The 13,648-nt window shown below is 44.3% G+C and overlaps 1 protein-coding gene and 1 non-coding gene across 4 annotated transcripts in view; one reads left to right on the top strand and one right to left on the bottom strand.

Annotated features, from left to right (window-relative positions):
• The window catches only part of LOC124014129 (rho GTPase-activating protein 26-like), a 173,781-nt gene that overhangs the window by 112,357 nt on the left and 47,776 nt on the right, over window positions 1-13,648 (top strand). For all 3 annotated transcript variants that reach the window (XM_046328875.1, XM_046328882.1, XM_046328866.1), the window contains exon 17: window positions 9,491-9,596. In XM_046328875.1, the coding sequence (XP_046184831.1) occupies window positions 9,491-9,596 (106 nt within the window). The remainder of the gene's footprint in view (window positions 1-9,490; window positions 9,597-13,648) is intronic.
• Window positions 8,781-8,835, bottom strand: LOC124015969. The gene has a single exon (XR_006835268.1). It is a non-coding gene; the product is annotated as a U7 small nuclear RNA (small nuclear RNA).

Consider the following 13,648-nt stretch of genomic DNA (forward strand, 5'->3'; position numbering starts at 1 on the left):
CTTCTCTCTCTGTCTTCTCTCTCTGTCTCTCTCTCTGTCTCTCTCTCTGTCTTCTGTCTCTGTCTTCTCTCTCTGTCTCTCTCTCTGTCTTCTGTCTCTCTCTGTCTCTCTCTCTCTCTCTGTCTCTGTAGAGTAAACATGACACTCACAAGTTTCAAAGGAATAGACACTTTTCAAAAGTAATATTATGGCTATGTACAGTGTTATAATGATGTGCAAATAGTTCAAGTACAAAAGGGAAAATAATTTAACATAAATATGCAGGAAGATTTATATAAATATAAATGTATTTAACATAAATATTTACAATGGTGTTTCTTCTTCACTGGTTGACCCTCTCTTGTGGCAACAGGTCACAAATCGTGCTGCTGTGATGGCACACTGTGGTATTTCACCCAAGAGATATGGGAGTTTATCAAAATTGGATTTGTTTTGGAATTCTTTGTGGATCTGTGTAATCTGAGGGAAATATGTGTCTCTAATATTTACCACCACAGACAGATGCCGGCACTAAGACCGCACTCAGCCAACTGTATAAGGAAATAATCAAACAGGAAACCACTCACCCAGAGGCGACGCTCCTTGTTAACGGAGACTTTAATGCAGGGAAACTTAAATCAGTTCTACCAAATTTCTATCAACATGTTAAACGTGCAACCAGAGGGAAAAAGATTCTAGATCACCTGTACTCCACACACAGAAACGTGTACAGAGCTCTCCCCCGCCCTCCATTTGGTAAATCCGACCACAACTCTATCCTCCTGATTCCTGCTTATAAGCAAAAATTAAAGTAGGAAGCACCAGTGACTCGGTCTATAAAAAAATGGTCAGATGAAGCAGATGCTAAACTACAGGACTGTTTTAATATCACAGACTGGAACATGTTCCAGGATTCTTCCGATGACATTGAGGAATACACCACATCAGTCATTGGCTTTATCAATAAGTGCATTGAGGACGTCGTCCCCACAGTGACTGTACGTAAATACCCCAACCAGAAGCCATGAATTACAGGCAACATTCGCACTGAGGTAAAGGGTAGAGCTTCCGCTTTCAAGGAGCGGGACTCTAACCCGGAAGCTTTACAAGAAATCCCGCTATGCCCTGCGATGAACCATCAAACAGGCAAAGCGTCAATACAGGGCTAAGATTTAATCATACCACACCAGCTCCGACGCTGCCACGGATGTGGCAGGGCCTGCAAACTATTACAGACTACAAAGGGAAGCACAGCCGCGAGCTGCTCAGTGACACGAGCCTACCAGACGAGCTAAATCACTTCTATGCTCACTTCGAGGCAAGCAACACTGAGGCATGCATGAGAGCTTCAGCTGTTCTGGAGGACTGTGTGATCACGCTCTCCGTAGCCGACGTGAGTAAGACCTTTAAACAGGTCATTCACGGCTACGGGGCCAGATGGATTACCAGGACGTGTGCTCCGGGCATGTGCTGACCAACTGGCAGGTGTCTTCATTGACATTTTCAACATGTCCCTGATTGAGTCTGTAATACCAACATGCTTCAAGCAGACCATTATAGTCCCTGTGCCCAAGAACACAAAGGCAACCTGCCTAAATGACTACAGACCCGTGGCACATCTGTAGCCATGAAGTACTTCGAAAGGCTGGTAATTTCTCACATCAACACCATTATCCCAGAAACCCTAGACATTTACATTACATTTAAGTCATTTAGCAGATCCACAGATGATGCAATCTCTATTGCACTCCACACTGCCCTTTCCCACCTGGACAAAAGGAACACCTATGTGAGAATGCTATTCATTGACTACAGCTCAGCGTTAAATACCATAGTACCCACAAAGCTCATCACTAAGCTAAGGAACCTGGGACTAAACACCTCCCTCTGAAACTGGATCCTGGACTTCCTGACGGGCCGCCCCCAGGTGGTGAGGGTAGGTAGCAACACATCTGCCACGCTGATCCTCAACACTAGAGCTCCCCAGGGGTGCGTGCTCAGTCCCCTCCTGTACTCCCTGTTCACCCATGACTACATGGCCAGGCACGACTCCAACACCATCATTAAGTTTGCAGACGACACAACAGTGATAGGCCTGATCACAGACAACGACGAGACAGCCTATAGGGAGGAGGTCAGAGACCTGGCCGGGTGGTGCCAGAATAACAACCTGTCCCTCAAGGTAACCAAGACTAAGGAGATGATTGTGGACTACAGGAAAAGGACCCCCAAGCACGTCCCCATTCTCATCGACAGAGCTATAGTGGAGCAGGTTGAGAGCTTCAAATTCCTTGGTGTCCACACCAACAACAAACTAGAATGGTCCAAACACACCAAGACAGTCGTGACGAGGGTACGACAAAGCCTATTCCCCCTCAGGAAACTAAGAAGATTTGGCATGGGTCCTGAGATCCTCAAAAGGTTCTACAGCTGCAACATTGAGAGCATCCTGACTAGTTGCATCACTGCCTGGTACGGCAATTGCTCGGCCTCCGACCGCAAGGAACTTCAGAGGGTAGTGCGTATGGCCCAGTACATCACTGGGGCAAAGCTGCCTGCCATTCAGGACCTCTATACCAGGCGGTATCAGAGGAAGGCCCTAAAAATTTTCAAAGACCCCAGCCACCCCAGTCATAGACTGTTCTCTCTATTACCGCATGGCAAGCGGTACCGGAGCACCATGTCTAGGACCAAAAGGCTTCTCAACAGCTTTTACCCCCAAGCTATAAGACTCCTGAACAAGTAATCAAATGGCTACGCAGTACCGGAGTGCCAAGTCTTGGACAAAAAGGTTAGGACCTGTAAGTAAGCATTTCACTGTACACCTGTTGTATTCGGCACACAGGGTAGCCTAGTGGTTAGAGCGTTGGGCTAGTAACCGAAAGGTTGCAAGTTCAAACCCCTGAGCTGACAAGGTACAAATCTGTCATTCTGCCCCTGAACAGGCAGTTAACCCACTGTTCCTAGGCCGTCATTGAAAATAAGAATTTGTTCTTAACTGACTTGCCTAGTTAAATAAAGGTAAAATAAAAAACACGTGACAAATAAACTTTGATTTGATTTGATAATATGATCATATTTTTGCAGGAGGTTAGGAAGTGCAGCTCAGTTTCCACCATTTTGTGGGCAGTGCGCACATAGCCTGTCTTCTCTTGAGAACCATGTCTGCCTACGGCGGCCTTTCTCAATTGCAAGGCCATGGTCATTGAGTCTGTACATAGTCAAAGCTTTCCTTAAGTTTGGGTCAGTCACAGTGGTCAGGTATTCTGCCACTGTGTACTCTCTGTTTAGGGCCAAATAGCATTCTTGTTTGCTCTGTTTTTTTGTTAATTCTTTCCAATGTGTCAAGTAATTATCTTTTTGTTTTCTCATGATTTGCTTGGGTCTAATTGTGCTGCTGTCCTGGGGCTCTGTGGGGTCTGTTTTTGTTTGTGAACAGAGCCCCAGGACCAGCTTGCTTTGGGGGCTCTTCTCCAGGTTCATCTCTCTGTAGGTAATGGCTTTCGTTTTGGAATTTAACGGCTCTTTTCTGGATGTTGATAATTAGTGGGTATCGGCCTAATTCTGCTCTGCATGCATTATTTGGTGTTTTACATTGTACACTGAGGATGTTTTTGCAGAATTCTGCATGCAGAGTCTCAATTTGGTGTTTGTCCCATTTAGTCAATTATTGGTTGGTGAGTGCACCCCAGACCTCACAACCATAAAGGGCAATGGGTTCTATGACTGATTCAAGTATTGTTTGCCAGATCCTAATTGGGATGTCGAAATTTATGTTCCTTTTGATGGCATAGAATGCCCTTCTTGTCTTGTCTCTCAGATTGTTTACAGCTTTGTGGAAGTTACCTGTTGTTCTGATGTTTAGACCTCTTTCTCTCTGTCTCTGTCTCTCTGTCTCTCTCTCTCTCTCTCTCTCTCTCTCTGTGTCTCTCTTTCTCTCTGTCTCTGTCTCTCTGTCTCTCACTCTCTCCTCTGTCTCTCTTTCTCTCTGCCTCTCTCTGTCTCTCTCTCTCTCGCTCTCTCTGTCCCTCTCTGGCTCTCTCTTTCTCTGCCTCTCTCTCTCTGTCTCTGTCTCTCCTCTGTCTCTCTCTTTATCTGTCTATCTCTGTCTCTCTCTCTCTCTCAGTATGAGAGTGCGTTTGGAGTGTCTTTGCAAGTGTTTTTAAAATCTTATCGCTGTACGGCAGGAAGTGGTAAACTCTCGTCTGTTGAAAACACACAGCCTGTTGTCCAATTGGCTTCCTATTCCCTTTATAGTCCACTTGCACTCTTGTCCCGTATTATAGTTCTCTATATCCAGAATAGAGAGCCATTTGGAGCGAACCCACAGAGACGGAGTTAGTAAGAAGAATGAGCTGTGAATGAATATTAATGTGGATGGCTTTTTTTCCCTGTCAAATGCAGGCTGGGGTCTGGGTGTGTGTTGGTGCACATGCATGACCTGGTGGAGAGTGCCGTGTGTGTGTGTGTGTGTGTGTGTGTGTGTGTGTGTGTGTGTGTGTGTGTGTGTGTGTGTGTGTGTGTGTGTGTGTGTGTGTGTGTGTGTGTGTGTGTGTGTGTGTGTGTGTGTGTGTGTGTGTGTGTGTGTGTGTGTGTGTGTGTGTGTGTGTGTGTTCACGCCTGGGTGTGTGCTTTAACACTGAAAGTGGATTGTGGTGGCGAGGTGATAGAGAGGGTTTGATGTAGTGTGTCCACCGGTGCATTCTCTATCGACTTGCCCTGCGGTGACTTATGGGGCCTTGCATCAGCTGCCTACTCTGCTCCTTGGGACTTGGCTGGCTGGCTGGGACTTGGCTGACTGTTTGGGACCTGGCTGACCGGGACTTGGCTGACTGGATGGGACTTGGCTGACTGGATGGGACTTGGCCGGCTGGGACTTGGCTGACTGGATGGGACCTAGCTGACTGGGACCTGGCTGGCTGGGACCTAGCTGGCTGGCTGGGACTTGGCTGACTGTTTGGGACCTGGCTGGCTGGGACCTAGCTGGCTGGCTGGGACTTGGCTGACTGTTTGGGACCTGACTGTTTGGGCCCTGGCGGACTGGGACCTGGCTAACTGGGACCTGGCTAACTGGGACCTGGCTGACTGGGAACTGGCTGACTGGGAACTGGCTGACTGGGACCTGGCTGACTGGGACCTGGCTAACTGGGACCTGGCTGACTGGGACCTGGCTGACTGGCTGGGACTTGGCTGGCTGGCTGGGACTTGGCTGACTGGGACCTGGCTGGCTGGGACCTAGCTGACTGGGACCTGGCTGACTGGCTGGGACTTGGCTGGCTGGCTGGGACTTGGCTGACTGGGACCTGGCTGGCTGGGACCTAGCTGGCTGGGACCTAGCTGGCTGGCTGGGACTTGGCTGACTGTTTGGGACCTGACTGTTTGGGCCCTGGCGGACTGGGACCTGGCTAACTGGGACCTGGCTAACTGGGACCTGGCTGACTGGGAACTGGCTGACTGGGAATTGGCTGACTGGGAACTGGCTGACTGGGACCTGGCTAACTGGGACCTGGCTGACTGGGACCTGGCTGACTGGGACCTGGCTGACTGGGACCTGGCTAACTGGGACCTGGCTAACTGGGACATGGCTGACTGGGACCTGGCTAACTGGGACCTGGCTGACTGGGACCTGGCTAACTGGGACCTGGCTAACTGGGACCTGGCTAACTGGGACCTGGCTGACTGGGACCTGGCTGACTGGGACCTGGCTGACTGGGACCTGGCCGACTGGGACCTGGCTAACTGGGACCTGGCTGACTGGGACCTGGCTAACTGGGACCTGGCTAACTGGGCCATGCTAAATCAGAGCCCAGGAGATTCAGAGCCATGGCCGATAGCATAGTGGTAGGCATGGCTAAAAGGAGTCTCAACATTATATAGTCATTCTGAATTCCGTATGCATGCATCACTACAGACGTTGGTAAATATGAAACTGGTACAACTTCCAATTGAACAATGAGAACAATGAGGAGTTGCTACATTGTCATGTGTTCTGGTACAGAGAGTGAAATTCAGCAGTTTAGCAAGTGCAAGGTTGTGTTGTCAGTCCCTGAGGCCTAAAATTCTGTGTTCTGCCATCTGATACACATGGAAAATCTGCTGACCTATACTTCAGACTGTTTGGTTATGTGTAAGCAATTAAGCAGACTAATCATATTATGATTAAGCAAAAATATGTGAGGATCTTTGTCATTGACTTGGCATCCTGGTCGAACCCCACAACAAGCACAGTACACAGACCTGTAGACGCACAGACCTGCCCTGAGACAGCACAGTACACAGACCTGTAGACGCACAGACCTGCCCTGAGACAGGACAGTACACAGACCTGTAGACGCACAGACCTGCCCTGAGACAGCACAGTACACAGACCTGTAGACGCACAGACCTGCCCTGAGACAGCACAGTACACAGACCTGTAGACGCACAGACCTGCCCTGAGACAGCACAGTACACAGACCTGTAGACGCACAGACCTGCCCTGAGACAGCACAGACCTGCCCTGAGACAGCACAGACACAGTAGACGCACAGACCTGCCCTGAGACAGCACAGTACACAGACCTGTAGACGCACAGACCTGCCCTGAGACAGCACAGTACACAGACCTGTAGACGCACAGACCTGCCCTGAGACAGCACAGTACACAGACCTGTACACAGACCTGCCCTGAGACAGCACAGACCTAGACGCACAGACCTGCCCTGAGACAGCACAGTACACAGACCTGTAGACGCACAGACCTGCCCTGAGACAGCACAGTACACAGACCTGTAGACGCACAGACCTGCCCTGAGACAGCACAGTACACAGACCTGTAGACGCACAGACCTGCCCTGAGACAGCACAGTACACAGACCTGTAGACGCACAGACCTGCCCTGAGACAGCACAGTACACAGACCTGTAGACGCACAGACCTGCCCTGAGACAGCACAGTACACAGACCTGTAGACGCACAGACCTGCCCTGAGACAGCACAGTACACAGACCTGTAGACGCACAGACCTGCCCTGAGACAGCACAGTACACAGACCTGTAGACGCACAGACCTGCCCTGAGACAGCACAGTACACAGACCTGTAGACGCACAGACCTGCCCTGAGACAGCACAGTACACAGACCTGTAGACGCACAGACCTGCCCTGAGACAGCACAGTACACAGACCACAGACCTGCCCTGAGACAGCACAGTACACAGACAGACCTGCCCTGAGACAGCACAGTACACAGACCTGTAGACGCACAGACCTGCCCTGAGACAGCACAGTACACAGACCTGTAGACGCACAGACCTGCCCGCACAGACCTGCCCTGAGACAGCACAGTACACAGACCTGTAGACGCACAGACCTGCCCTGAGACAGCACAGTACACAGACCTGTAGACGCACAGACCTGCCCTGAGACAGCACAGTACACAGACCTGTAGACGCACAGACCTGCCCTGAGACAGGACAGTACACAGACCTGTAGACGCACAGACCTGCCCTGAGACAGGACAGTACACAGACCTGTAGACCTGGATTCAAATAGCATTTGTCTTCTTTAAAATATATATGTACTTCGAAAATCATCTAGTCTTGATTGAGGTTGTCTGGGCGGTACAATGGACCCATTCTAATAGCACCATATGGTACTCCAGGAGGGAAAATGACACTGAAAGTATTTGAAAGGTAACCAACTGTATTGGAACCAAATTGGGCAGCCCTGCGCCTGGCCTGAAGACAGAAGGAGAAGGAGACAGGTAGCTCATCTCCAGCTGTTGTACAGTGTTGACTGGTATCGTGAGAATAGGACTTCTGTAGAGTTCAGTAGTAAAGGTGCTCTGAGGCAAACCTCTCTCAAGGTAACGGAGTATAATGATGGAAAGTAGGGATAACTGCCAGCTGTATTCAGAATCTACATGCAGGTTGTAACCATAGTATATTTGCCTCTCCAGGGAATCAATGCTTTCATAACATATAGTATGATAAGCTCTTGTGGTAAACTATAAAAACAGCATTATAAACTGGGTGGTTCAAGCCCTGTATGCTGATTGGCTGACAGCCATGGTATATCAGACCGTCACGGGTATGACAAAACATGCATTTTTACTGCTCTAATTACGTTGGTAGCCAGTTTATAATAGCAATAAAGCACTTTGGGTGTTTGTGGTATATGGCCAATATACCATGGCTATATGCCATATACCACACCTCCTTGGGCCTTATTGCTTAAGTATAGTATATAGAATGTGTGAGCAGTTCCCACATGAAAAAATACTATAGTATACTATGGTATAAATACTATAGTATTCACTGTATTGTTTTTGCAGTATTTACTGTAGTATACTGTAGTATTTACTATACACTAGTTGGTTCCTTAGGAACAAAAACAACATGCCCTAACCATGGGGAAAAACAGATGAGGTTGGCTTAGATTGTTGACAACATGTAAGCTATATTTTTTCTCCATTGTTTATTGAAAACATAAATACATTTGCACAATGACCACTTGTTGTCTCTCAAATACATTGTTACATTTGTTGGTTAGCTAGCTAGCGAATTTGAGCCGTATTAGCATTGACATAAAATCCGTCTAAACAGCTCAAATCAAGACATGGTAACAATAAGATGAAACGAACTGAAACGAGCCCCTTACGATTCCCCACATGACAGTTTGTTGTCGTTCATGCTAGTAGTCAGGCCATCCAGAACCACAACACCAGGCTGATTCTGCTGCATGGAAGCGCGCACATCGTTTTTGTGACTTTGTCAGCCAACCTATCTCTAGTGTTTTTGTTTTATTGTCTTTGGCATAGAACTGGAGGCTTTCTTCTTGAGGAAACCTACTGGAGAAATACTAAAAGAGCAGGTTGTTAAAAGGTTTTCTGTAACCTGTAGGTAGGTAGGTCTGAACAGAGAGTTCAGAGCTTCTGCTCTTTTCTATAACCTGTAGGTAGGTAGGTCTGAACAGAGAGTTCAGAGCTTCTGCTCTTTTCTATAACCTGCAGGTAGGTAGGTCTGAACAGAGAGTACAGAGCTTCTGCTCTTTTCTATAACCTGTAGGTAGGTAGGTCTGAACAGAGAGTTCAGAGCTTCTGCTCTTTTCTATAGTAAGTACAGTAGTATTCTATTGTCAACTAGTATTTCTTCATGTGGGTTGAAAGGAGATTGAACCAAGGGCAAGTATTACTGTATTATTTTCACCAGTCTTCTGGTAAATGCAACACTGTTGTTGTGATAATGGCAATAGCTGGAAATCCTTATTAGGAATCTGAGGAAACGGATGTTTTGGGTAGTAGGATGTCTAGAAACACATCTGAGTGTTCTACATGACGTTGTCACTGTTATTTAGACAGCGTCCTTACCTCATCTTACCATCTCTCTCTCTCTCTCTCTCTCTCTCTCTCTCTCTCTCTCTCTCTCTCTCTCTCTCTCTCTCTCTCTCTCTCTTCGTTCTCTTCTCTATCTTATCTCTCTCTCTTCTCTCCTCTTCTCTCTCCTCTCTTCTCTCTCCTCTCTCCTCTCTCTAGAACGTGACAATCAGGAGGCGAGGATCACAGAGATCCATAGCATCGTCCACTGGCTCCCAGAGAAGAACCGGCAGATGTTGGACCTGCTTACGAAACACTTGGCAAAGTAGGTTTGGTTTAGGCCCACTCCCCTGGGGTCTCCCATGTACTGTGTTACAAATCCTCCTGACTGTACCGCGCTGACGGCCATGACCACAACTGACTCCCAAATGCACCCTATTCCTTATATAGTGCACTATTTAGGGAATAGGGTGTCCATTTTGGATGTACCCATGCCGAAAGCCACTACCACACCCACCCAGGTGTGGCTTGGTAATGAACTCAGGACTGTAGTGTTGACACCAGTAATGGCTCCTAGCTTTCCCCTGTGTTCCTCCTCTACACCACCACGGAAAAACAACACACGTCATTAGTTTGGTCGCCGGACTCATCCTCTTCTTCTGGGTATTGTTGTCCAACGGAGGCGGTTTGCCATCTGTCTTTCTCAATACCATGTCAGAGCGACGATAGGTTACTATCAGAGGCAGGCAGCAGAGTTAAAACTCTTAGCCTATTTATTGTTGTCCAACGGAGGCGGTTTGCCATCTGTCTTTCTCAATACCATGTCAGAGTGACGATAGGTTACTATCAGAGGCAGGCAGCAGAGTTAAAACTCTTAGCCTATTTATTGTTGTCCAACATGCTGAGAGAGGATTATGGGTAATCCTAAACCGTTCGTCATGGTTTAGATTTAACTAACACACTATATCTATGTAAATTTTTCTTTTTTTTGTTTTTATATGAATGGGCAGATGTTGGATAATGACAGTGTTTTTATAGGACTGGGCAGATGTTGGATAATTACAGTGTTTTATATGAATAGGCAGATGTTGGATAATTACAGTGTTTTATAGGAATGGGCAGATGTTGGATAATGACAGTGTTTTTATAGGACTGGGCAGATGTTGGATAATTACAGTGTTTTATAGGAATGGGCAGATGTTGGATAATTACAGTGTTTTATAGGAATGGGCAGATGTTGGATAATTACAGTGTTTTATAGGAATGGGCAGATGTTGGATAATTACAGTGTTTTATAGGAATGGGCAGATGTTGGATAATGACAGTGTTTTTATAGGACTGGGCAGATGTTGGATAATGACAGTGTTTTTATAGGACTGGGCAGATGTTGGATAATTACAGTGTTTTATAGGAATGGGCAGATGTTGGATAATGACAGTGTTTTTATAGGACTGGGCAGATGTTAGATAATGACAGTGTTTTATAGGAATGGGCAGATGTTGGATAATTACAGTGTTTTTATAGGAATGGGTAGATGTTGGATAATGACAGTGTTTTTATAGGACTGGGCAGATGTTGGATAATGACAGTGTTTTTATAGGAATGGGCAGATGTTAGATAATGACAGTGTTTTATATGAATGGGTAGATGTTAGATAATGACAGTGTTTTATATGAATAGGCAGATGTTAGATAATGACAGTGTTTTATATGAATAGGCAGATGTTGGATAATGACAGTGTGTTTATAGGAATGGGTAGATGTTAGATAATGACAGTGTTTTATATGAATGGATAGATGTTAGATAATGACAGTGTTTTATATGAATGGGTAGATGTTAGATAATGACAGTGTGTTTATAGGAATGGGCAGATGTTAGATAATGACAGTGTTTTATATGAATGGGCAGATGTTAGATAATGACAGTGTTTTATAGGAATGGATAGATGTTAGATAATGACAGTGTTTTATATGAATGGATAGATGTTAGATAGTGTGTTTGATAATGACAGTGTTTTATATGAATGGATAGATGTTAGATAATGACAGTGTTTTATATGAATGGATAGATGTTAGATAATGACAGTGTTTTATATGAATGGGCAGATGTTAGATAATGACAGTGTTTTATAGGAATGGATAGATGTTAGATAATGACAGTGTTTTATATGAATGGATAGATGTTAGATAATGACAGTGTGTTTATAGGAATGGGCAGATGTTAGATAATGACAGTGTTTTATATGAATGGGCAGATGTTAGATAATGACAGTGTTTTATATGAATGGGCAGATGTTAGATAATGACAGTGTTTTATATGAATAGGCAGATGTTGGATAATGACAGTGTGTTTATAGGAATGGGCAGATGTTAGATAATGACAGTGTTTTATATGAATAGGCAGATGTTGGATAATGACAGTGTGTTTATAGGAATGGGCAGATGTTAGATAATGACAGTGTTTTATATGAATAGGCAGATGTTGGATAATGACAGTGTGTTTATAGGAATGGGCAGATGTTAGATAATGACAGTGTGTTTATAGGAATGGGCAGATGTTGGATAATTACAGTGTTTTATAGGAATGGGCAGATGTTGGATAATTACAGTGTTTTTATAGGACTGGGCAGATGTTAGATAATGACAGTGTTTTATAGGAATGGGCAGATGTTGGATAATTACAGTGTTTTATAGGAATGGGCAGATGTTGGATAATTACAGTGTTTTTATAGGACTGGGCAGATGTTGGATAATTACAGTGTGTTATAGGACTGGGCAGATGTTAGATAATGACAGTGTTTTATAGGACTGGGCAGATGTTGGATAATGACAGTGTTTTTATAGGAATGGGCAGATGTTAGATAATGACAGTGTTTTATATGAATGGGTAGATGTTAGATAATGACAGTGTTTTATATGAATAGGCAGATGTTAGATAATGACAGTGTTTTATATGAATAGGCAGATGTTGGATAATGACAGTGTGTTTATAGGAATGGGTAGATGTTAGATAATGACAGTGTTTTATATGAATGGATAGATGTTAGATAATGACAGTGTTTTATATGAATGGGTAGATGTTAGATAATGACAGTGTGTTTATAGGAATGGGCAGATGTTAGATAATGACAGTGTTTTATATGAATGGGCAGATGTTAGATAATGACAGTGTTTTATAGGAATGGATAGATGTTAGATAATGACAGTGTTTTATATGAATGGATAGATGTTAGATAATGACAGTGTTTTATATGAATGGATAGATGTTAGATAATGACAGTGTTTTATATGAATGGGCAGATGTTAGATAATGACAGTGTTTTATAGGAATGGATAGATGTTAGATAATGACAGTGTTTTATATGAATGGATAGATGTTAGATAATGACAGTGTGTTTATAGGAATGGGCAGATGTTAGATAATGACAGTGTTTTATATGAATGGGCAAATGTTAGATAATGACAGTGTTTTATATGAATGGGCAGATGTTAGATAATGACAGTGTTTTATATGAATAGGCAGATGTTGGATAATGACAGTGTGTTTATAGGAATGGGCAGATGTTAGATAATGACAGTGTTTTATATGAATAGGCAGATGTTGGATAATGACAGTGTGTTTATAGGAATGGGCAGATGTTAGATAATGACAGTGTGTTTATATGAATGGGTAGATGTTAGATAATGACAGTGTTTTATATGAATAGGCAGATGTTAGATAATGACAGTGTTTTATATGAATAGGCAGATGTTAGATAATGACAGTGTTTTATATGAATAGGCAGATGTTAGATAATGACAGTGTTTTATATGAATAGGCAGATGTTAGATAATGACAGTGTTTTATAGGAATGGGCAGATGTTGGATAATTACAGTGTTTTATATGAATGGGCAGATGTTAGATAATGACAGTGTGTTTATAGGAATGGGCAGATGTTAGATAATGACAGTGTGTTTATAGGAATGGGCAGATGTTAGATAATGACAGTGTGTTTATAGGAATGGGCAGATGTTAGATAATGACAGTGTGTTTATATGAATAGGCAGATGTTAGATAATGACAGTGTGTTTATATGAATAGGCAGATGTTAGATAATGACAGTGTGTTTATAGGAATGGGCAGATGTTAGATAATGACAGTGTGTTTATAGGAATGGGCAGATGTTAGATAATGACAGTGTGTTTATATGAATAGGCAGATGTTAGATAATGACAGTGTTTTATATGAATGGGCAGATGTTAGATAATGACAGTGTGTTTATATGAATGGATAGATGTTAGATAATGACAGTGTGTTTATATGAATAGGCAGATGTTAGATAATGACAGTGTGTTTATATGAATGGATAGATGTTAGATAATGACAGTGTGTTTATA

The sequence above is a fragment of the Oncorhynchus gorbuscha genome, linkage group LG02 (assembly GCF_021184085.1).
Source record: "Oncorhynchus gorbuscha isolate QuinsamMale2020 ecotype Even-year linkage group LG02, OgorEven_v1.0, whole genome shotgun sequence".
Lineage (NCBI taxonomy): Eukaryota > Metazoa > Chordata > Actinopteri > Salmoniformes > Salmonidae > Oncorhynchus > Oncorhynchus gorbuscha.